Genomic DNA, 26,763 nt, shown 5'->3' with positions numbered 1-26,763 from the left:
AAAGCAGGCCAACTGCTTCAGTGCCTGAAATGAAAGGAGCCACTCCTGGAGAATGCTGAGCCACACTCCGAGCTAAACCCTGCCCTAACTCTAAAACTCACAGCCATTCCAGAAGCATAAGCAGGGAGGGGAAATAAAACAGAAGCTGGAGGGAAGGAAGAGGAGGCACAGATGGAACCAAGATGGAATCACCAACACCGCCAATTCAGTCCCTGAAAACAATACAGACCAACTCCATTGCAACCAACTGGGTACACAACCGTTGAAGGTGGGCAAACCGAACCTGTAAAGTGGTAGCTGCGTGATGCTTATAAAGTTTATCAGGAGGGTCAGAGAGAAGAGCCACATGGGAAGAGTAAACCCCACTGGACTCGGGGTCATAGATCATGTCAACCCAACAGGCAGCTTGGTAGAGGCTAAAAAATTATCACTGCCTCATAGCAAGGACGACAAATAACTAAAACAGCTTAGCTATGGGGAAGCCATCAAGTAATATCTTTCTTTAGCTACATTTTGACCCACGTAATAGAAATCTTCACAAAATAATGTTTATAAAATGTAGTGTAGAACAGTACTGCATAAGAATGTCAAATATATAGCACTGGCATTATCATGCAGTATTATAATATTACAATGCAATGTAACAAGTGTTGTTATAATGGTGTTGGGCATGAACAAAAAGTAGGAACAATGATGTAGAATTACTGTTCTCCATTTCCAATTTAATTTCCATTGCAACATTTTAGGTATATGCTACAAAATCTTACCATAAATTTATGATCTAACATTCCCATGAATTTGAATCCAAATTTCCCAATAAATGTTCAAGTTTATTTGAAAGGAGCTTAAGTATGATCACCTTTCATTAATGCAGAAGCGGTGATAAACCAAAATGTAAGTACTGTACTTACATCATTCTCTGATGTGCCACAAAGAGTGCACGTCTTACACTCGATGCACTGCCACCGGTACTTCACAACACTCTTCATCATATTAGACGTAAATTGGAGGCACGTTGGATGACCTGCAGAGATGATCATTCAATACACAACATTTCCTATTCTTATTAACCCTTAACATGCAGCCATCATTAAAATTAAAATTAAATACTAAAAATTAAAATTAACATGCTTCCCCTGCCCCCCCCCCCCAAAAAACAAGTGTTGAATGTAATGAAACTCTATTTTCTGGATGAGCCCCGGAGGCTCCCTGGAGTTTATCGGCCTAATGTATGTTATATTAGACCAGGACATTAGCTAAGGAGTTCAGACCTACCAGGGACCAGCACCAGAACCTGGCCCCTTCAGAGAGGTTTCAGGGAGCAATGGCCCTGGAAAACCCCTTTGTGGTTGGGGTTTTCCTTATCTGCCATTGACCGGGGTCAGGCACCCAGAAAGGTAGGCATAACAAAACAAACCCCACATGGTAAAAAACTAAAACAAAAAAACGAACAGAGGTAGAAACTCCCTACAATCCCAAGGAAACAAGCAAACATCACACTTTACTGCCGCGCTGATCGTCAGCGCAGCCCTCCCCGCCCCGAGAAGGGGAGGGGGGAGCCCTGGACCTCACCGCGCCGGCTGCCTAGCATCAGTTTGGAAGCTTAGCTTCAACCAACGTGAAAAAAATGCCGACCGGTGGGAGGGAGGGTTGCCAGGGAGCCTCCGGGGCTCACCCAGAAAATGGCGTTTCATTACATTCAACGCTGGTTTTCTGTGGGGAGCCCCTTCGGCTCCTTGGAGCTACATACCCAAGGAGAAGAAAAAGAAAGGGCTGACCCGGGAGGCGGCCGCCACAAACTCCGCAACACGAAGCCGAGACAACAGGTTGCAACCTGCGACCCAAGGCAACAAGAATGCACAGGAGCAGACACGCTCATAAAGAATGGGCAGCCAGGAACCTGTGCAACCATCAAATCCTTGTGCCCGGAATGAGCCTTAGACGTAACCAACACAGCAGCGAAAGCTGCAAATGTCCGAACAGCACGGGTGCAAGGATAGACCGCAGGCTGGAAGACTTTAACTCTGTGGACGACCAGGGAGACCCGAGCCCTGAAACAGGGAACGAGGGGAACCGGATCAACCCAAAGCGCATCCCCAGACACGGTACACAGGTAACGGCAAAAAAAAGCGCAACCGGCCAACACAGGACGCACCCCCGGCCGAACCAATCAAGCATCAATAACTCAAAGACCCTTCCGGATAGCAGCTGTCTCAACCGTCACCAGAAGGACAGAGAAAGGCTGCAAATGTACAAACCTACCACCAGTACCAAAGAGCAGAAACCTGAACCGAAGGGGCTACCACAAACTGAGGAGATGATAAGAGGGCACCCTGATCAAGGACCAGGACGGCTTAGGCGACGCATGAGCAGGCTGGAGGTGAAATAAAACACGAGAAAGCGTACGGAACAGGGCATATGTGACATCCACCTCGAACGTAAGCCGGAGCGGCTCCGCCAGCGCCGCACAAAACGAGGCGACAGTATTTGGCACAAGATGACGGTCCTGAAACAACCAAGAGAGAAAGGACAAAACAACCCAATTAAAAATCGAAGACAACCTACGTAGAGACAAAAAATGCCGAAACGACTGCCAGGAAATTTCATACTGCCACCTAGACTAAACTCGCAGATGGGACACCATCAAAGAAGCCACCTGATCACCATACAAGTGGTGATACACCCGCATCAAAAAGAACAGATGCAAAGAGTGGAGGAGAAGATCGAACCAGCCACATACCGGACCGGACTGATCTGCTGAAAGAGGCGGAGCCGCGGGAAGACCCCTCGGGTTCGGACATCAAGCCAAAAGCTCCTGAAACCAGGACTGGGCCGGCCACCAAGGAGCTAACAGGACTACTCTCCCCTGGTAAGTCCCCAACCGAGCCAGGATCCGGAGCAACAACCGAACCTGGTAGGAAGAGGTACAGGTAACTCCACCTCGACCAGTCCAGCCGAAAGGCATCGACTTCAACGGCTTCGCAGTCTGGAAGGGCGTCACATAAACTGGAAGGCGCCTTGACCACGCCGATGTGAAGAAGTCCACCTCCGGGCACCCGTGCGTCTGGCAGAGCCAACTTAACGAGTCGGCTTCAACTGTCCATTCCGTGGAAAGGGGAATGAACCGAGACAGGCCATCCGCCAGGACGTTTGACACCCCTTGAACATGAACCGCCAGGAGAGCCAAACCCCGAGAACTCAGTAGACGAGTCACCCGAAGCGACCAGCCCCAAAGAACCAAGGACCGCATTGAACCCCACGGTTCAAGCAATGAACCACCGGGGAGCAGTCTGAATGGAGCCGGATCGTTATTCCTCGAGCGACCCGAATCCTCTGAAGCGAATGCCACACTGCCGCAAACTCCTGCGCCGTGCTGTGAGCTCGACAGAAGGACGGACCCCACCAACCCTGGCTGGCCTGGTGAGCACTTGTCACAAAACCCCAGCCAAGAGACAAGGCATCCGTGAACACATTTAGAAGGGCTCAGGGAGGTGCCACGGCACAGAACCCCGAAAAACCTGCAGAGGAAGCCGGCGACGCAGCAGCCGACACAAGGCTCCCGGGATCCAAACCCATCGATCGCGAGAGCTGCTGAAAGGACGACCCCGTAGAAACCAGAACATCTGCCGAAGCCAGATCCGACCCGATGGGTAGACCAGCACAGTGAAGTTCAGGCTCCCCGCACAGCTGCTCGAACAAACCGACGTGTGACCTGGGTGTCCTCCAAAAATAGCTGGAGGCGGGACCGCAGCTGTAACAGCGTCGCAAGAGGAAGAGATAAGGAAGAGGTCCAAGAGTCCCACGCAAGACCCTGCCACGACTGAACCTGGGAGGGAACCAGATGGGACTTCCTCCAGTTCACCAAGAACCCGAACCCAGCGAGCTGGGAAAGCACCCAAATCCCTGACTAGTAGACAACTGGACTAACTGGGAGCCCAAACCAGCCAGTTGTCGAGGTAGGTCAATTTGAGACAGTGTAGTCCATTCGAAAGGAGGGGGCAATGAATCCAGGTATTCAGATGGGACAAGTCCAGAATGAACCTCAGGTCCACACAGTCCCGTTTTGACACTGGAACAGAGGGGAACCCATCTGAAGGGACGATGTCGTTTCGACTACACCCAAGCGAACCCACTCCAAGACGACTCGATGGAGCGCAGGAGAGGAGGCCTGCACCGCCAGCCTTGAACCCCTCCTTCGGGGGGTTCAAGGCTGGTGGGGCCACCCAACAGGCAGAAGGAAACGACCCGAAACCCTCACAAATTCATGGGACCAGGCGTGAGCAAACAGCGCAAGCCTCCCCACCATCGCCCCGTCAATGGGGCAAACCGTGAAAGGGCTGATGCCCCTTACGAGACAAGAACCTCGCACAGAGTGAGCACCGCGCCAACCAGACGAAGGCAGGTCCGAAGGCAGAGCCGAACCTGAAACTGGCACCAGTGGCCTACCACAACGAGTGGAACTCTGAGCCCTGACACGACCTCTCCGGAAGGCCCCCATCGGGACCCCCGGGAAACCAACAAGTCCGACATAAGACGGCAACTGGCCAAAGAAGCCTGAATATACTACGCCATGGCCGAAGGAGCAAAAAGCAAAGGACAAAAAGGCGAAGACATCCTAAGAGCCAGGGCCCATGCCAAATCCAAGGAGGAGGCACGCACCACCTGCCAACACAACGCCAACAGCGTTGGCTTCAGAACGCCAACATCTCGGGAAAGGGCAGGAGCAAGCAAGCATTCATTGAGGTGCTCAAGGTCGCTCCCCAGGAAAACCAGAACTACCGTCGAGACCTCGCACCACTCAAACGTGTGGGAACGAGAGAAAGAATGCCAATCCTCCAAAGCAAAAATAGGACAGTCCACCAGCCAGGATGACTCCAGAACCTTGTAACGGACCTAGAAAGAGAACAAATTCCCAAACCTGAAAGATGACAGATCCATCACCGAGGCGTAATCCAGGTCACGCAGGAGGTAAGATGCCAGGGCTGCCCGCACCGCAGACAGTTCGATGCGGGAAGCTGAAAATCCCCAGAAAGACGGAACCGACACACCCGAGGGAACACGGAACAGAACCCAGGGAGGGGCAGACGCCAAATCCAACTTGTACGCAGAGGGGGGAAAAGAGAAAACCACTCCTTGTAACAATACATCCCACTCCGAGGGTAGAAAAAACCCAGGCGGGGTCCAGCGGGGCCCAAGGCCCCCAAGTTAGTCGCTCCCCAGCCCCAAGATCCCCCTCCTCGGGACCCAGGGCCGAGTCATCCCCAAAAGCACTGGCCCCTAAGAAAAACCCGACACAGCCGAGAAAGTCGAACAGAAGGGGGTCCACTGATCAGACCCAGAGGCTTCGGCAAGGAGAGTTGACTTGAATGCCTCCGTCGCCACACCATGCCATGGGTTCTGAGAGAATGTGCACCTGAGCTCAGCATTCCACTTCAACTGATTTTTCAGGCATCCCTGTTTATAGAGTTGTAGCTGATGTGTGGAAAAAGGCTAACATAGTTCCAATCTACAAAAGTGGAAGCAGGGAAGACCCCCCTTAATTATAAACCTGTATCATTGACAAGTGTAATAGTCAAAATATTGGAAAAAATAATTAAAACTATATGGGTAGAACACCTGGAGAGAAATGATATAATATCAGACAGACAGTATGGTTTCCGATCTGGAAGATCCTGTGTATCGAATTTACTCAGTTTCTATAATCGAGCAACAGAGATATTACAGGAAAGAGATGGTTGGGTTGACTGCATCTATCTGGACCTAAAAAAGGCTTTCGACAGAGTTCCACATATGAGGTTGTTCTGGAAACTGGAAAATATTGGAGGGGTGACAGGTAAGCATCTAACATGGATGAAAAATTTTCTGACTGATAGAAAATGAGGGCAGTGATCAGAGGCAATGTATCGGACTGGAGAAATGTCACAAGTGGAGTACCACAGAGTTCAGTTCTTGCGCCAGTGATATTTATTGTCTACATAAATGATCTACCAGTTGGTATACAGAATTATATGAACATGTTTGCTGATGATGCTAAGATAATAGGAAGGATAAGAAACTTAGATGATTGTCATGCCCTTCAAGATGACCTGGACAAAAGTATATGGAGCACCACTTGGCAAATGGAATTTAATGTTAATAAATACCATGTTATGGAATGTGGAATAGGAGAACATAGACCCCACACAACCTATATATTATGTGAGAAATCTTTAAAGAATTCTGATAAAGAAAGAGATCTAGGGGTTATCTTGAGGTTATCTTGAGATGATTTTGGGGCTTATTTTTAGTGTCCCCGCGGCCCGATCCTCGACCAGGCCTCCACCCCCAGGAAGCAGCCCGTGACAGCTGACTAACACCCAGGTATCTATTTTACTGCTAGGTAACAGGGGCATGGGGTAAAAGAAACTCTGCCCATTGTTTCTCGCCGGCGCCCGGGATCGAACCCGGGACCACAGGATCACAAGTCCAGCGTGCTGTCCGCTCAGCCGACCGGCTCCCTTCGAACCACCGGGGTGGTTCTAGATAGAAAACTATCACCTGAGGACCATATAAAGAATATTGTGTGAGGAGCCTATGCCACGCTTTCTAACTTCAGAATTGCTTTTAAATACATGGATGGTGATATACTAAAGAAATTGTTCACGACTTTTGTTAGGCCAAAGCTAGAATATGCAGCGGTTGTGTGGTGCCCATATCTTAAGAAGCACATCAACAAACTGGAAAAGGTGCAAAGACATGCTACTAAGTGGCTCCCAGAACTGATCTGGCAAGAGCTGCGAGGAGAGGTTAGAGGCATTAAATATGCCAAAACTAGAAGACAGAAGAAAAAGAGGTAATATGATCACTACATACAAAATAGTAACAGGAATTGATAAAATTGATAGGGAAGATTTCCTGAGACCTGGAACTTTATGAACAAGAGGTCATAGATTTAAACTAGCTAAACACAGATGCTGAAGAAATATAAGAAAATTCACTTTCGCAAACAGAGTGGTAGACAGTTGGAACAAGTTAGGTAAGAAGGTGGTGGAGGCCAAGACTGTCAGTAGTTCAAAGCGTTATATCACAAAGAGTGTTGGGAAGACGGGACACCACGAGCGTAGCTCTCATCCTGTAACTACACTTAGGTAATTACACCGGAAGGGACATCCCCCAAGACCGCCCGAGATTCAAGACCATCTAAACCCTGCTCCGACTCCAAAACCCTCAGACCCTTCGGGGCCGGAAGCAGGGGAAAAGGGGAGACCAGGATGAACCACAGCAGGGGAAGGGCGAGAGGGTGCGGACTGGACAAAGGTCGAAGCGACCCCCACCTCCAAGTCCGGGTCCCATTAAGCAAAACTGGACAGCCTCGGGACATCGGGTGAACAACCAATCTAGTGCATTGTGACAACCTAAACCGAGCATGCAATGCATGCGCCGCCTGTACCCATAGATCATCATCTTGAGATTGGGTAAACTGAGTCACGAACAAGCAACAGAACTCGCATAACTCCGGGTCGGTGTCACCGACCCAACAGGCAGTGTGACGGAGGCAAAAACCATGAGGGGTCACCCTGAGTCAAGGGGACTGAGCATCCCTTGAAATCGCACGAAGCGAGGGGGGGGGGGGGGACTCCGGGGACACATCAATCGGATCTACGCGCCCCATGGGGATTCTCAGGGTCCTGAGCGCTTAATGGAAACTCACGCCCAGGTAATCCCAGGCAGGGTTCTGCTAACCAGCGCCCAAAACTACCAAACAACTGTCTAAAGCTGAACCCCAGGGATGCATACACTCACGGGAACCTAGCAAAGGGCACCACCAGAAGAGAACCGTGCACAGGTCAGGCACCAAAAAAAGATGGGAAGCAAGGCAGACCCCCCTACGAGGCAAAAAGAAAAACAAAACCCCACAAAAGGACAATGTACCCCAAGGAAAAGAGCCGGCCGCTGTAAATCCTGCATAGTACCCTGCGCCCCACCAGTGCAAGCAGCCTCTTACCCTAAGGTAAACCAGGAGGACAAAACCCCTAAGCACCCAAATGGCAGCCGAAAACCGAGTAGTAATACGGCCTAGCAGAGGCAGACCCTGAAGAACTTCTGGAAGGGGAACCCCAAGCTTCAAGGGCAGTACTTACAGGGACCCTAGGGACGAGAACCCTAGGCACATGCAGCCTGAGTACTGTAGAATAACTCCTGGCTCTCGCACCCCTGGAAGACAGCCACCACACTTAGAGCACAGTGCTGGAAATGCTGGAGCCAAGCACACGACCTCCACCTCTAGCATCAGCCTGAGAACTGACAGGTGGATAGCCGGCGTGGGGGGTCTGGGGCTCCCCCTTTCCTCTCCTGGGGAGGGGGGAACTGCGCAGACAGCGGCGCTGCGACGTGTGACGTCACGCTCATTTGCTCGTTTCTTTTATGGGGAGTTCTATCCACTTGTTCGGCTTTTGGTAGCAATACTTTCACCAGAATAGGTTTTTGATTTAGGATGCTTACCTTTCTGGGTGCCTGACCCGGTCGATGGCAGACATAGAATGCTTCCAACCACACGGGGGTTTCTATAGGCCATTGCTTCCCATGCCTCTCTGAGGGGGCCAGGGTCTGGCTCATGGTCCCCAGTAGGCCCACAAAACTCCATACACATGACTGATGCCAAAGTCTGACATTAGCATATCAGCCTATGTCGACTAAACCACACACCAGAAAGTGAAGGGATGACAACGTTTCGGTCTGCCCTGGACCATTCTCTAGTCGAATGTATCGACACAATCGACTTGAGAATGGTCCAGGACGGACCGAAATGTCGTCGTCCCTTCACTTTCTAGTGTGTGGTTTCGTCAGCATATTTCAGCCACATTATTGTGACTCCTCGTCTGCATATCAGCCTAGTAAGCTCCGGGGAGCCAAAGGGGCTCCCCCCCCCAAAAAAAATCTGCCTTTCTTGTTTCATGAACATTAGGAAAGCCAAGTGGTGGGGTCACTGTCCAATTCAAACTTCAAGGGAGAGTGCTGACATCCCAAATGCTCAATTTGGATGATGATGATTCAATTTATGTTTCGTGGTTTCACTTAATAATTTACAAAAGGTAGAATTTGTGCCCCAGGAATCGTGGGCAGCTCTGGGGCTTCCAAATGGGCAACCATCCTAGTCCGATGCATCAAGGAGAAACAACCATGCAACGCGGCAGCTGCCTGATCCTATAAAAATATCAGAAGGGGAATGAGTGAATTGGAGCACAAGCGGGAAGCAGTAAATCCTGCAAGACTCCAGGTCCTTGGTGTCTCCAACCAAACAGGCAGCATGGCAGAGGCAGACAGGATGATGATCACCCTGAGGCAGGGGCGATGAGCAATCTTCGAAATTGCACAAGGTGAGAGTGGGCTCAGAAGTATCCATGCTATAACCAAGCCCACAGGGGTTTTCCAGGGCCTGTAGGGTGAATGAGCCCTACAGGAAGCTCAGGAACTGGGGCCAGCTAAGCTGGCAAACCCTGTCAATAAATGCAAACCAACCACAAGTAGCTGCTGTAAATCCTTGGGGGCAACAGAGGAGTACCACCATCACACCCTAGGAGCAGCCTAATGAGGAGCTAGGCAGAACTCCTCTGCAAAACCAGGTGAAACACCAACAAAATAGAAAACACACACACACACACACAACAAAAAATAATTCCATAACAGCCAACAAGCAGAGAGAAATGTCAGTGGTGCAGGTTATTAATAGCCAACAACACCACTGTATGCAAAAAACAAAAAAACAGCGTTGAATGTAATGAAATGCCATTTTCTGGCTAAGCCCCAGAGGATCCCTGGAGTTATCGGGCTGATGTCCCGGTCTAATATATTGCGCATCAGTCAATGGAGTTCAGCCTACCGGGAACCACGAGCCAGAACCTGGCTCCCTCAGAGGCAAAGGGAGCAATGGCCTATAGAAACCCCCCCATGTGGTTCGGGGCATTCCATGTCTGCCATCGACCGGGATTGGCACCCAGAAAGGTAACCATAACAGAACAAACCCCACTTGGTAAGAAAAAGTGACTGAAAACTGAACAGGGAGGCAGAACTTCCCCTATAACTTAAGAAAACAAGCAAACAAACAAAGGTCACACCTCATCGCTGCATCCCCCCCCCTGGGGGGGAGGAGGCGGGGGAGCCCCATAACTCAAAACTGGCTACTCAAGCCATCCAGTTCGAAGGCTGACCTTAAAAAAGAAAACGGAACCACCAACCGGAGGGAGGGTTGCCAGGGAGCCTCAGGGGTTCACCCAGAAAATGGCATTTCTTTACATTCAACACTGGCTTTCTGAGGGGAAGCCCCTACAGCTCCTTGGAGCTACATCACCAAAGATAATTAAAATAGTGACTGACCCGAGAGGCGGACGACACTCGCTCCTAAACTTGAAGTCAAGACAAATGGCTGCAACCCACGACCCAAAGCCACACACGGACGACTAGGACCAGGAACTTTGACGAGATAACGAGCGGCCAAGACCCTGTTCACCATCCAAAATCCCCACGATGAATGTCAGCCCAGGACATATTGCCGAAGACGGCAGCCAAAGCAGCAAAATTTCTTATATCATGGGCATGAGGATAGACCACAGGCTGGCTAGACTTTACAACCCTGCGGACTACCTGGGAGACCCGAGCCCTGGAACAGGGAATGAGGGAAACTGGATAAACCTAAAGCACATCTCCGGCCACAGAAGCCGAGGCACGCATTTAACGGCGAAAAGCCGCAACAGGACATAACACATGATGCACTCCCAACCTGACCAACCAGGCATCAATAACCCAAGGACCCCTCTGAAAAGCAGCCGTCTCGTTCTTCACCAGAAAAGAAAGAGACGGCTGCAACTGAACAAACCTACCAGTAGGACCATAGGAACAAACCTTCATGCTGGAGGAGAGCATGAAGCTCCCACATCCGACCACCAGAGGCCAATGCCAACAAAAAAAAGAGCCTTGGAGAAACACTCCTGAATCAAAGGGGCCACCACGAACTGAGGAGGAAAGATAGGAGAACACCCTGTCCAAAGACCAGGATGGCTGAAGCAGCATATGAACAGGCCGGACGTGAAACAAAGCACAAGACAGCTTATGGAACGGGGCCAAAGAGACATCCACCCCGAACGCAAACTGAGGGGGCTCTGCCAGCGCCGCATAATACGAGAATCCAAACAACAATAGCCGCCGCCACACATAGTCAGCTGACAATGCCACCACACTGCCAAGATTGCTCACATAATTTTAAAACAGCATATTGTTTTTGCTTTTATCACACTATATACACACACATTATATATAAGTATCTACATGTTTCTTTCACCATAACTGTGCCATTAAGCTGGGATGGTGTCCAAACAGCATAGTGGCCACCATACACTGCAAAACAAGTCACACACCATCCAGCAGACAACACAACCTCCTTCACCAAAATGGCTCCTCCAAATATACTGTTTTTGTTGTTATTACATTATATACACACGTTATATATAAGTATCTACATTTTTGTTCACCATAATGAACCACTAAGCTGGTATGGTGAGTCCAAACAATATAGCGGCCGCCACACACCAGCCAACTGTTGCCACCTCCCTCACCAACATTCCTCCTCCCAGCATACAACACACATCGTAATTCTCACCACAATGCTGCTGTTATCAGAATCCTGGTCACTAAATCCTGTAAATGAACCATGAAAAATCGTTTCAAGATTCTTAGATGGACCAAACAATGGCAGTGTGCTGTCGCTATCTGCTTGGCGCTGTGAACATCTTGACCAGCATTGTGTTCACTGATATCTGAATACAGTATTGTACACATTCTTTATTACAATCAGGCACTCCTGTAACACTATCATCTCTAAATAATAGGGTTACATATATATATTTGAAATTTTTAAGTAATGTTGTGGTCACAAGTTGAACAGCAGTGCTGTTAGCTCATGCTGCAAGTGCCAGCCTTGGTGGCTCACTCAGTACCGAGGCCTTCACACCCGAGAATGGTACCACAATTTTTTTTTAAACAGCATCTGTTAACTGGAGCCCTAAGGAAGCTGATGTGAACCCTATGTAGAAGTGAGACCTTTAAATCTTACACAGTACTTTAAAAAGTGTATATATGCAATATGTGCCATGCATAAAGCCATACCAAAATCGTATATATATGCAATTATCGCTGTTCAAGGGTTAAGCAGGCTGCACTAGCCGCAGTGTGCCACCGGTAGACAAACACTCCCCTACCCAGGGTAAGGCGGAGAGCCAAGACCCCCTGACATACCCTAAGGGCAAAGACAATCACAAGCGAGGAAGACCTCTAACGGGGCGTAATTCCTGAACACCCCCAGGGAAGACAACCCTGACCACCCAAGAGCAGTACTCACCGAGCACCTAGGGAAGGTGTCTCTAGATGCATGAAGCTCCAGTACACAGGAACTTCAGGCCAGCACACCCACAAGTGCAGGAACAGCCTCACAAGGCAAAAATTTCAGAATAGGAAATTATGACCAGAGGTGACATCCAACAGCTAAGGACATCAGTCAAGAACTGAAGGGTGGGTAGCACGGCTCATCCGGGCCAGCTCTCCCTCCCCCATGAGGGTGGGGGGGGGGGGTGGCACTAACAAGCCAGGGGTTAGCTGAATGAAGTGTTGCATGTTTATTTTCTTTCTGGGGGAGTTCTTTTGCTCTTTTGAGGACATAGGTCACAATTTTCAACCAGACAGTGGTCAGTTTCGCCTACCTTTCTGGGTGCCTTCCCTGGTCGATTGTAAGTATGATAGATATAAAGTGTTCATAGGCTATTGCTCTCTGCGCCTCTCCGAGGGGGCCAGATTCTGGCTCTAGTCCCTGGTAGGCAACAAGAAGTTTGTGACTGATGAGATGACCCCAACTAATATAGCACTATATCAGTATGGATAGCTTCCGGGAGTTTCTGGGGCTCACCCAGAATCTGCCGTTTCATTACATTCAATGCTGGTTTTTTCTTGTCTGTGAATATTTTTGAGGTTTCTTTGTTATTTGTTCATCTAAAACAATTCTTTTGTTTTGAGTTTTACTGACATCTTTCAGCCCCTTTCATAGGGTTTTCTTCTCAGTAAGTGATGTCTATGGCACCCTTGGCTTCCTTGCCACTGGGAGCGGGGTAAGATTATGGTCCCAGTCTCCGGTACGCAAATGAGAAATTCGGAGACATCAGTTGAGTTAATGTTGGCTCCGAGTTACCTGTGCAGCTGAAGGAGAGCCCTTGAGAGGCCCCCAAAAAGGAACGTTTCATTATACTGTACTGATTTTTTTGAAGAAGAGGGGGAAGGGTTGGTATTTTTACTCTTGATGGGAAGGGCCAGAACCAAGGTTTTAAAGGAAAAAGGTTAATGTGATTTGATACTGACAAAATAAGAAAAATAACAAGCATTTATCAGTAATTCTTACCTGACCTCCCACAATCAGCACATGAGACAAGATTTTCTGGTGTGCCTGTTTTCTTGTTTTCTGAGGAATCACCCAGGCAAAAGTCACAATAAGGAGAAGCCGAGACTTTCTTCTTTCCCACATTCTTGTCCAGTGCAACGTCAGTAGGAGAAGTAATATCTTGAGGCATTGTAGGGACTGCATTTGCTTGACCCGTAGAACTGGAACGGCGGCCTGAGATGCGTCCTATGCTGATTAGTTTAAGAGTGGCCATGGAATGATTCCACATTAACAGTGTGAATTAAAATCAAAGTGAATGACTGAATCTGCGTGTGAGCAGGTGTGTATATGTATGCAAATGTACACACATTCAGGAGTTCACACACACACAACATGGTTCACAGGTTCAACAACACCAGGAGACAGGTGTCACTGCAGCAGGCTCCAGGAATATCAAATTGCCTAAGTATTGGGAACAGGTTGAGGGCTGTAAGTGGTGTCCCAGGTTACATGTAGGTATAGTGAAGTTTAAAAGTAAATATGATACAAATAATAAGTAAAAGTGAGTGAAAATTTTGTGTTGAAACAGTTTATATTCCATAACAAAAGATTGTCAATAACAAAGATGGCCACCACCACATGGAAGGTAAACACATCAACAGATGATTGTTTCAAAGGATTCTCATCACACGATATAATGAAAGGAGATTTTCTTGGCAGATTAGAGATAATTAAGGATATGCTATAGAAGTATGAAGAAAAAGTATTTGAATTAGAAGAAGAAAATGGAGCTCTCAGGAGAGAGTTTTGCACTCTAAAAGGAAGGAAAGAAAATTACCGCCTTAATGGACAAGGTAAAGATTCAGTAGGAACAAATTAAGGAACCAGTGAAAGAAAATAAGGTATGGAAAGTGAAGACTGGTAAATTTGACAACATTAACAAGAAAATACTCATATGGTGAACAACTGCAAAAAACAGAGGCCAACAGAGAATTAGGCAAGGATATGCAAAGAGAAACTTCAAGGACAACTCACATAGAGGAGGTTAATAAAGAACTATAAAAGTACAAAGAAGAAATTAAGGAGACGCATGCACAAGTGGTATAAGAGAGAGATGATCAAAGAAGTGTTTTAGGAAGTCAAAACCAGAAATGGCCAACAAGAAGCAGAAGTTAGGCAGACAATTAGGAAAGAACTGGCAACCAACAGTAAATAAGTCAAAACATTGCAGATAGAAGTAAGTCCATAACAATTTTTGGGTGTTTAGAAAAAGAAATATCACCTAGGGTGAACAGAGCAGCAGAAGAGATGAAAATCAGAGAAAATAGTAGGTTTAGGAGAAGGCCTCAATTCAAAGGAAAATATCAGTGATCTTAGAATAGGAAAATATGAGAAAGACAAGAACCGCCCCTTAAGAGTGACATTTAATGGAAGGAAACATATGATGGAAGTGCTTAGAAATGCCAGGAAATTGCAGTGTGATGAGGATAGCAAACTTTGGTCAATAAGAGAAGACCACTCAAAGAAAGATAGAGAAAAGCTGAAAATGAACCTCGATGAAGAGAAACATCTAAATAGGAATAGAAATGAAGAAGAAATAAATTCCTTTTTTCTACAAAAATGTTAGGGACTGGATAGCTAGTGAAATAGTACACAACAACAAAGCAACAAAATCATTAGAGGAAATGGGAATAAAGGACAAAGGAAAAGGGAATATGCTCCTGAAAATTGTATATACCATAATGGATGCAGCGAGATAATAAATACTGGAACCAGGAGATATTATCCAGCTTAAGGTCCCAGATATTGTTGCACTAACAAAGATGAAATTTTAAGAAAATATCTTAACACTATCGCGCGCCCGGCATAGCGCGCTGCGAACTTTAAGGTCACGCCTTCGGTGTGTGAGTGAGCATGCAGGCACGTGCTTGGCGACACTGAAATGTGTATACCCGTTTCAGTTTGTTCACCTTAATTCTTGTGCTACGTCGTTCGTTTTGGTATTGTGTTTGCAATAGAATTCCCTACAGATATATATGCATATAATGTACAAAAGCCCGGCATGACTCCCTGCAGGAAAGTCTAAACTTACCCGTAAACGAGCACCAATTGGCACACCGCAACCTAATGTGTATACTTGTTCAGTTTGATAACATCAATTTTCGTGTTACGTCTTTCATTTTGGTATCAAATTGTTTGCAATAAAAAGGCTCGTAATTTAAAATTAGTCCCATAATAATAGAGCAATAACTGGAATTTTAACAAATATTTTAATTTTGGAAGCTCATCATCACAAATTATTTATATCTTTCCAGTGTTCTGACATAAATTTTTGTGTTACATCTTTCATTTTAATATCAAATTGTTCACAATGTAAAGGTGCACATTTTAAAACTAGTCCCAAAATAATAACACATAGAATTTTAACAAATATTTTAAAATTTTGACCAAAAACTTATTTATAATATTTCAAGTGTTCTGACAAAGTTTCGTGTTACATCTTTCAATTTGGTATCAAATTGTGCGCACTCTAAAGGCGCTTATTTTGAAACTATCCCGAGGTCGATCGGATAAAAAATGAATTTTATACAAGCAGCAACAGAACCACACGGAGGTAGCTGCTCCTGAACAGCTCATGGAAGATAACCCTGAGGCCCCAAAGGCAGTACTTACAGGACACCTAGGGAAGGCGGCCCTAGGTGCATGCAGCACCTAGGGCTGCGCAACCCCCCCTAGGGACGGGGGGGGGGGGTTGCGCAGACAGATGCGCGCCGTTTGTGGTGACGTCATACTTGTTTCCTTGGTTTTGATTGGGGAGTTCTGTTGCTAGTTCGGCTTTCAGTTTGCAATTTATTTGATCAGCAGTAGTTTGTCTTGGAATTCCTACCTCTCTGGGTGCCTGACCTGGTAGATGGCAGACTAAAACTGCTTCCAATTACATGGGGGCTATCTTTAGGTCATTCCTCCTCATGACTCTCTTGAGGGGGGGCTAGGTTCAGGCTCTGGTCCCCGGTAGGCTTAGAACTCCTTCGATTGACTGTTGCCACAGTCTAATATATGCACATAAGCCTGGTATAGCTCCGGGGAGCCGAAGGGGCTCTTCACAGAAAACAGGTGCTGACTCAGCGTGCGTCCCAGGTGGTCTGCTCCTCCCCAGCTGTCAGGCAGGACTGGCCACAAAGAGATAATTACTTAATTATGTCAATGTTTCTGATTGATTTTTCATAGTTTTTTTTGCTGTAGTATTATTCAATAATGTGTAGTGTGATATACTTAGATAATAAAATGTGTGAATCATTGCTATACTCATAATTATGGTTATCTTGAGGTTATCTTGAGATGATTTCGGGGCTTTTAGTGTCCCCGCGGCCCGGTCCTCGACCAGGCCTCCACCCCCAGGAAGCAACCCGTGACAGCTGACTAACACCCAGGTACCTATTTTACTGCTAGGCAACAGGTGCATAGGGTGAAAGAAACTCTGCCCATTGTTTCTCGCCGGCGCCTGGGATCGAACCCAGGATCACAGGTCCCGCATGCTGTCCGCTCGGCCGACCGGCTCCCCCCTATCCACACCATGGTGTGCATATTTTTTATTCAATTATTATGTTCATCAAACAGTGAATAAATACTTTGTCGGTTATTACACTATATACACAGGTTATATGTAAGTAGCTGCATGTTTTGTTCACCATAACGAACCACTAAGTTGGTATTATGAGTCAAAAAGCAACGAGGAGTGACCGCCACACACCAGCCAGCCACTCGCTGCCACTCGCTCCCTCAACACCTCACTCGCCCAAATTCTCCTCCCACCATACTGTTTTTGCTTTTATTCACTATAACAGACGTTATATACAAGTATCTACATGTTTTGTTCATCACAACTGTACAACTAAGTTGATATAGTTAGTTCAGGCACTAAGAGACGTCGCTACACACAGTCAGCTAGCGGCTGCCTCCCTCACACATTCACGGTCAGTCGCACTAAAATTTCACCCCCAATAATACTGTTTGTGGTGTTATTACCCTATATACACACACATTATATATAAGTATCTACATGTTTTGTTCACCATAACTGTTCAACTAAGCCAGTATAGTGCCCAGAGAGCATAGTGGCCACCCCTACCAACATGACAAATCATGCAGATGTTGCCACCCCATCACCAAAATTGCTTCTCCCCCACACTCCTTTTGCTATTATTACACTGTATATACACGTTATATATATAAATATCTACATTCGTGTTCACCATAACAAACCACTAAGTTGGTATGCTGAGTGGCAGTGGCAGCCAGTGGCAGATAATAACTGGCTGCCACTTCCTCCCTCCCTCACCTCACATTCACTTCCTCGCCACCATTCTTCTCCCACAATACTGTTTTTGCTTTTGTTCACTATATACAGACGTTATATATAAGTATCTGCATGTTTTGTTCACCATAGCAAACAACTAAGCTGGTATAGTGAGTCCAAACAGTAAAAGGTGGTCACACACAGTCAGCAGACAATGCTACCTCCCTCCCCACCAAGATTACATCTCCCACTACAGCATTAATTATCACAACAATCCTGCTATTATCAGAATCCTGGTCATTTTTATCACAGTCAGGGGTCTTCTATAATACTATCATCACTAAATAATAGCATGAACATATATATTATGGCATTTTTAGGCGATGCTGTGGTCAAAAGCTGAACAGCAGTGCTGCGAGCTCATGCTGCGTGCGTCAGGCTTGGTGGCTTACTCAATAAGGGTCTCGATACTTAATGAGGGTCTCACTCACCGAGACCCTCACACCCGGGAATTTGGCCCCGATTTTATATTAAAATGGCGTCTGTTTACAAGAGCCCTGATGAAGGCGAGGTGAACCCCGTGTATCCGCAGGCCATTTAAATCTTGTGAAGTACTCCAACACGTCATATGACATGATACGCAATTTATAGCAAGTTACTCAACACATCATATGACGTGTTGTGCAGTTTAAGGGTTAAGGTAAGGTCTTCCGACATGAGTACACCCAAATCCTTTACATTGCTTTTTTTTATTCTATGTTATGATTTGACTGCATTTTGTACGTGATTTCCGTTTTTAAATTTTAATTTTTTCCGTAGCGCAATAGCTGAAACTTATCTTCATTAAATACCATATTATTTCCTGCAGCCCATTAAAAGACCTAGTTTACATCTGATTGGAGGTTTGCTGTGTTCTCTATGTTGTACACACTCATAAAATTCTAGTGTCATTTGCAAATGATGTTACAGTACTAAAGATTGTGTCCTTGTCTATGTCTGATATTAGGATGATAAAAAGTACTGGAGCAAGCACAGTACCCTGAGGGTGACCGAGCTCTTCATGGTTGATGAACCGGATTTTATTTTATAGACAATTACACATTGGGTTCTGTTAGTCATGAAATTGTAGATCCATCTGCCTATTTTTCTGGTATTTCCTTTTGAACACATTGTGTGTGCAATAACACCATCTGGAGGTTATCATGAGGTTATCTTAACATGATTTCAGGGCTTAGCGTCCCTGCAGCCCGGTCCTCGACCAGGCCTCCTTTTTGTTACACACCCCCAGGAAGCAGCCCGTAGTAGCTGTCTAACTCCCAAGTACCTATTTACTGCTAGATAACAGGGGCATCAGGGTGAAAGAAACATTTTGCCCATTTGTTTCCGCCTCCACCAGGGATCGAACCCGGAACCTCAGGACTATGTATCTGAAGCGCTGTCCACCCAGCTGTCAGGTAACCATGGTCACATTTGTCAAAGGTTTTTGTGAAATCTGTGTAAATTACATCAGGATTTTGTTTGTCTTCCATGGCATCTAATGCCATATCATAATGGTCCAGCATCTGTGATAGAAAAGAGTGCCCTGTTCGGAAACCATGTTGTTCAGGGTTATGGAGATGATGTGATTCCATGTATTTTGTTATCTTGCTTCTTAACACTCTTTCAAAGACTTTTTTGATGTGCGATATTAGTGCTATCGGTCTGAAATTTTTTGCTTCTGCCTTATTTCCTCCTCTATGGAGTGGTGCTATCTCTGTTGTTTTCAGTATGTCAGGGATAATGCCAGTATCTAGGCTCTGTCTCCAAAGAATGTGAAGGGCCTGCAGTAGAGGATTTTTACATTCTTGATGAATATAGTTCCAAGAATCAGAGCCTGGTGCAGAGTGCATAGGCATATCGTCTATGGTTTCTTCAAAATCCAGTGGGGATAGAGTGACATCTGATAGAAGACTTGATGTTGGTATCATATCCATGAAAAATTAATTTGGATTATCAATCTTGTGTTTAGTATCTCGCTGAAAACAGTCATAATAATTTCTCAGTAGTTCACTCATTACTTTGTCATCATCAGTGAACGTTCCATCTGGGGTGGTTTTGGATAGTAAGCTGTCACCAGATGAACACACAAAGAACATTGTGAGAGGAGAATATGCGTGACTTTCCAACTTCAGACTTGCTTTTAATTATATGGATGGTGAAATACTAAAGAAACTGTTCATGACTGTTGTGAGACCAAAATCGGAATATGCAGCAGTTGTATGGTGCCCAAATATCCAGAAGCACATAAATAAACTGGAAAAGGTGCAATGGCATGCAACAAAATGGCTTCCGGAACTGAAAAAACGAGTTATGAGGAGAGACTAGAGGCGTTAAACATGCCAAAACTAGAAAATAGAAGAAAAGGAGGTGATATGATCACCATTTACAAAATACTAACAGGAACAGACCAAACAGACAAAGAGGAATTCCTGAATCCAGCATCTTCACGAACAAGAGGACACAGATTCAAGCTAAGGAAACAGAGGTGCCGAATAAATATTAGAAAATTTTCTTTTACAAACAGTGATAGACGGTTGTAACAAACTAAGCATTATACAACAAAGAGTACTGAGAAGACGGGACACCACGGGCGTAGCTCTCATCCTGTAACTACACTTAGGTAATTACACACACCCATATATAGTACAATACTTGAATATGTATAAAAACATACATGAGTTTATAAGTATAAATGCATATTGCATTCAACTATACACGTCTGTAAAGAATGTAGATATTAAGTCCTGACCAAGTATTAAAATGTACTCTACATTATATATTACTTCAATTATTATACAGTATGTAATACAATAAACCATAGTAATAAACTTTTGAACACTAAACACTAGAGGTTTTTATATAATTACAGTACTTGAATTTTTTAAGTTTCAAAATATAATACAGTGGAAACTATTATATGTATAAAAATGTACATAGTGTACAATATACACAAAGCCTACTAAAGGAAAAAGTGATGAGCATCAAAGAAAGAAAAAACAGTATAAAATTGAACACATTATGTAATAAAGAAAGTACTGTACATACAATGAAGGAGTTAGAATAAAATAACAAAATACATAAATACTGAACAACCTAGAAAAATTACTTTAATATTATGAATAATAGCATGTATCATATGAGAGAAATGTAAAACTGTTGTGAAAGACATGCATTAAAACGCCACAATGTAAGTGTAACTAATGTGTTTCAATTATAGCCAATTGAGGGAGGTATTCCTTGTCTCTATGCCAAGACTGCCTAAATATAAATATAAAAACAACCTAAAAAAATGTAAATATTTCCCCACCCTGAAAACACACAGTATAATCATTTAAAGACATACATCAGTATGGAGGGAAGAGCGTGGGAAGGGTGGACTCTGATGTTGGGAGTAGTTGGATGGAGCATGGTGTGGTTGAGAGGATACTGTGATGGAAGGTGTGGCTGCTAACTTATCAGTGTCAATGAGGAGTAAGATCTAGCACTTTGTGTTACACACCTAGCTATTTGTACCTAGCATGTTTAAAATTGTTATTCTTTGTAATATTATATTCTTGGAGCTATGAACAGTGGTGTTCTATGTCTCTTAATTTGAATAGGCTGTTCTAATCCACCTTTGATTGTTCCATTTAGTACAGTGAACTCCCACTCTTATAGAACTAGGTCTGCCAGAAAGCCGGATGCAGTGGGAAGATTCTGATAAGTTGCAGTTGCAATGGAAAATAACAGACGACTTCTGCTGGACAAAGCTCATTTAGTTCCAGAATTATTATTCAATGCAGAAAAATGCAAATCAAATAAAAAAATCCACCAGTGGAGTGAAATGCCCCATAACCAGCCAAAAAATCCAAATAATGGGAGACCAGCAGGAGAAGAAAGGGCACAGCCATTCACCTACCACTCAAGCAAAATGAGATGATCTAAAAAAAAAAAAAAAAAAAAGTGTCAGCGTGGAGAAAACCCAACTGGGATTCACGACACAAACAGCAAATTAGAAGAGGGCACTGGACAGTGTGTCAAGGAAAATTCAGCAGAATAACCTGCTAGAAGAGCAGGTATCTCATCCAGGAGAAAAATCTAACTTTGAATGTACTGTAATGAAATGCCTCTTTCCGGGGGGCTTCCCTCAGTAGCTTCCTGAGCTAGCAGCAAGGTTAGTTCCCCACCTATTATGCCTAACCAGGCCCATGCAAATTATAAAAGCCTAATACAGAACAAAATTGAACCACTTTTACCTCTGAGTGAACAAAAAGTTCACTCAGAGGTAAAGGTAGACTGGGGATACTAGATCAACCCAAGCCAAGAGGAGAAACTATCAGAAACATAGAGCTCACCAAAACAAGCACCTGCATGGAGAAATATTGGCAACTGCCAACTATGTATATACTTAAAAACCAATTACTGCCACTAGTTTTTACACCACCTCACCACTAGATGGCAGACTGAGGGTTCAGCCAGCTACCTTAGTCATATGCATGGCGCAGTATTTGCAACAGCTCATTTGTGCTACAAAAAACCCTTCCTGATTCCAGTTTTCAGTAAAGTGTTGGTTATACTTTTGGACTTCAACCAGCAAGGGCCTGTGTTTGAGTTTGTTCCAGTTTTTGTGTCACTTCACAGGTGTGTCTTTTTTTTTTTTTTGGTAAGATTGTGAAATATGGAGTGAGATACTGTATAACATTTATTCATGAATATACAAGCAGCTGGTGAATAGTAGTTCTACTGAAAAACAAGAGGGAGGAACATCATTCAGGAAAAAATAGTAGTAGAGCTGGTAGCACCGGTAACAGTTTGGAACAAGCTCAACATTTTAGATGATTGGGACCAGCTCACATCATTATACAGTAGTGTACAAGATGCTGGGGATGACAAAAAACGAACACTGAATGTAACGAAATGCCCCTTTCTGTGTGAACCCCGGTGGCTCCCTGAAGCTATACTGCCGAGATAACTTTTTATTCCTCAGTCACAATCAGTCATAGGTGTCCTATTGGCCTGCCAGGGACCAGAGCCACAACCTGGCCCTCTCAAAGAGGCTGAGAGAGAGAGAGAGGGCAGGGGATTGTTATGAACACTCTTACTGAGAAAGCAGCCAGAAAGTAGATACGACAAAACATGTAACTGCATGGTTCATGAAAAGAAAGCACAACAACAGCTGACAAACATCATAGAACAATAACTTGAAACAAGATGCTTAATTTCAAACTGGGCAGAGGGACAAAAGGAAACAGGGAGCTACCAGGAATCATCCAAAAAGGGTGTGCTCAATTACAGTCAATGTTGGTTTTCTGGAGGAAGCCCCATGGTGACTTCCTGAAGCTAACAAATAGGAAGGAAGGAAAACATGAGATTTACCATGGATGAGGAAAGGTGGCACGTACAAAGTCTTAGATGAGATGCTAGGTTGGGAAACCCAGCCCAAGAAAACACAAGCCCAAATGGGACTAGGAATAATGACCTGATACCAGGTAACCAAGACCCCCGAGCTTGAAAATTAGCCCATTACAGAGGGCAAACATGGCAGCTAAAGGTGCGAACTTATGAACAATACAGATCTTAGGGTAGACTGCATATCGGCTAGTGTTAGGACACAACAGAAGGTCCACCCCCAGCTGGACAAACCAAGCATCAAATACCAAGGGACTCCTCCAGAAGAGGAGGAGAAGAGCATCAGAAGAACCCGATGGAAATCCTCAGCAGTTTAAAGACCAACTAATGAAAATAAAATACTGCTTAGAAAACCTCACAAACCCTGCCCCTAAGATCATCTTGCTTGGTGATTTCGACTTAAGACATTTAAACTGGAAAAATGTAGCTAGTACTGTTATATAGCAGAGAGAATCCATGGAAGCAATCTGAATGAGAAGTCACACACAAATGACCTCTTGTGGATGTCTGAGAGATTTGCTTTAAACCAGCAAATAGTAGAGCCAACCAAGAAAGAAAACATCCTAGACCTCACTTTTACAAACAACAATGAGCTGATTATGGATATAATGATTATAACTACTAGTTACTCAGATCACAACCTGATTGAAGTTCAGATGAGCATGTGAAATAGACCTGTACAACAAATCTCAAATCCTAGAGGAGGAGAATTCAGCCAATTAAATTTGAATAACAAACTGATTAACTGGGCATAAATAAACCAAGACCTCGCAGAACTATGCTGGAAAGAACAACTACATAATGCAGACTTAAACCAGTGTTTTGAGAAAATAATGCCTATTTTCTCGAAGCACTGGTTCAAGTTCGATTGTTCTTAATCAAAACTGGTAATACTTCGTGATATCTACCATCTAGGTAGCACTAGGAATATGTAGATGGCATATACCACCAAGAGAGAAAAAGATGCAAACTGGAACAAGAATGGCACTCCCTCTACAGGTGAAGAAAACAAATAGCATAACATCTCAAACACTTCATTCTATTCCAACAACGACAAGGAAGACTATGTAGGGAAATAGAAATGATCGAACTCAAGCTGAGAGAATCGTAAAATCCAAGCGTGGAAAAGGGAGCAAAAGGTCATAAGTGAAAGAGAGGAGCCCGAAATACTTTTTCTCTCAAGAAAAACCCAGCATTGAATGTAATGAAACACCAATGACATGTGCCATATTGATTAAGATGCCATTAGCACCCGGAGTGCTAGTGCCTACCATGGGCCACGAGCCAGAACCCGAACCCCTCAAAGGCGCAGGGGGCAATGGCCATATGCACTTAATATTTAGAGTTTGTCATGTCTGCCATCGACCGGGAAAAGGCACCCAGAAAGGTGGCGAACCAATACAAACCTCTAACTGGTTAAAATTGCAACCTACATCTGAACAGAACCTAAAGAACTACACCCAAGAGAAAATAATGAAACAAGCAAATAAATCATCATCCAACTAGCATGCCCGCTCGTTTTTGCCCCCCCCTCTCCCCAACAGGAGGAAGGGTGGAGCCTGCTCAGCCGAGCCAGCCGCTCCACCCCCAGTTCATAGAATGATGAAAACCTCTGACCAGAGGGAGAGAGAGAGTCAGGGAGCCTCTGGGGCTAGCCCAGAAAATGGCAGTTCATTACATTCAACGATGGTTTTTCATCGGCTCCCTGAAACTAATTACCCGCAGTTAGGTCAAAACAGGAACTTAACCGGAAGGCGGCAGCACTGCAGGACTCATGACAAAGATGAGACAACAGGCCACGACAGACGTCCCAAAGCAACACAAGGCCACAGAGGGCCCGAAACATTGACAAGATAGCAGCAAGAGCTGCAACCTTCCTCACATCATGGGCACAAGGATAGACCGAAGGCCGGCTAGGCATAACCTTGCGGACAAGTAGAACATACAGTAGAACAAATAAACATATATATTGTTACAAATATACGGTATACATATAATATTATAAATATATAGATATATACAACAAAACAAGGCAAAATGGGAGTAAATAAACAAATTTGTGGCCACTGTAACAACTCCTTAAAGACGAAGGCAACGGGAATTGAATGTTATATCTGTAAGAATAGATTTCATTCGGCTTGTACAGGAGTGAATAACACCTCAGGACTGAGAGCTGGCCACTTGCTCTGGGTGTGTAAAAATGACCTGCCAGCTTGGAATATCCTAAAAAACCTTCTAGATAACATGACGCATGAACAGAAAACATCATTCATTGAAAGCCTACCAGCCATCCAGAAGGAGTGGGAGAGGAACAACAACAATTCTAATATACCAGGGGTGGAGGCTATAGTCAGGGATGAAACTGAAGCTGAAACTCAGGAAGTTGTAAACTCTGACTCAGTAGGCCTGAATGTAGATGACAGTAAACTAGAAAGTGTAACAGACAGCACTGACAGCTCGATAGGTACAGACACTACGACGGTTCCCGATAGAGCAATTCAGAACAGAAGGACAGACTTATGCAAATTTTATGCAAAGGGCATATGCAGACATAGATATGCTGGTAATAAGAAAGGATTAGAATGCAGTTACCAACATCCCAAAAGATGTTTAAATATGCTTAGGAAAAGTTAATAAGTGTCGATTTGGATCAATATGTAGGTTTTTCCATCCTGACATGTGCCAAACCTCACTGGAGGACAGAAAATGCTATGACCTCAGCTGCCCACACTTTCACGTGAAAGGCACGGAACGCTACATAAAGAGTGGGAAGCAGGATAATGAATTTGGAATACTCTACAAATTTTTTATACCAGACCGAAAGAGAATTCAAAAGGAGCAGCATGGAGAGTGTATGGAATTGAATGCCAGATCCACTTGCATTCCATAATTACAGATACAATTACACACCGAAAGGGAACTACAACTACGACAGACAACTGCCCTACAACAATCAGTACTGGTCAGAACAAACTCATGTCCACGCATAATGGGCTTGCCGAAAAAGTCTCCCAGTCAAACTATCACTAATAGAGTAACCTCATTCATCTTTGCCAACATACAAGGACTGAAAACAAGAACAAACAACAAAGTACAGTTCATAAATGGCCTCCTCACGGAGTCAAATGCAGTATTTGGAGCTTTCACAGAAACCCATGCAGGGGCATTCTTAGACAGTGAGATCTGGATTCCAGGATATAACCTATACAGGTGTGATAGGAAAATTAGGTCACATGGAGGAGTGGGTCTGTATATTAGGGAAGACCTTGTATGCTTGGAGCTCCTTAACGTTACAAATGAGGTGGTAGAGGTACTGGGATTAAAAATAGAGAAAATAAATTTAGAGATTATTTTAATATACAAACTGCCAGATGCAACAGCTGAGGAATTCACAGAACAGATAAACAAAATAGAGAATAGCCTTGATAATTTGGAGAACCCGATACCTGATATTATCTTCCTAGGTGACTTCAACTTGCCTAGTCTCAGGTGGAGAATAGCAAACAATAATATTATACCAGGAAATCTATCAGGACCTAACCAACCACAGATTAGAGAGCTACTTAGATTCTGTGACAAATTTTCACTCAATCAGCAGATATTGGAGCCAATGAGAAATGAAAATATTCTAGATCTGGTCTTT

At 44.8% G+C, this 26,763-nt stretch overlaps 1 protein-coding gene across 1 annotated transcript in view; it reads right to left on the bottom strand.

Moving 5' to 3' along the window:
- Positions 1–845: 845 nt before the first annotated feature.
- LOC123774126 (zinc finger protein ubi-d4) overlaps positions 846–26,763 on the bottom strand; it is a 133,115-nt gene continuing 107,197 nt past the window's right edge. The window contains exons 9-10 of the mRNA XM_045768359.2: positions 13,418–13,630; positions 846–1,024 (exon numbers count right to left, since the gene is read on the bottom strand). Coding sequence (XP_045624315.2) covers positions 846–1,024; positions 13,418–13,630 — 392 coding nt within the window. The remainder of the gene's footprint in view (positions 1,025–13,417; positions 13,631–26,763) is intronic.

This window comes from Procambarus clarkii, chromosome 1 (assembly GCF_040958095.1).
Source record: "Procambarus clarkii isolate CNS0578487 chromosome 1, FALCON_Pclarkii_2.0, whole genome shotgun sequence".
Taxonomy (NCBI): domain Eukaryota; kingdom Metazoa; phylum Arthropoda; class Malacostraca; order Decapoda; family Cambaridae; genus Procambarus; species Procambarus clarkii.
The sequence above is the reverse complement of the archived record's forward strand: the minus strand, read 5'-3'. Positions and strand labels throughout refer to the sequence as shown.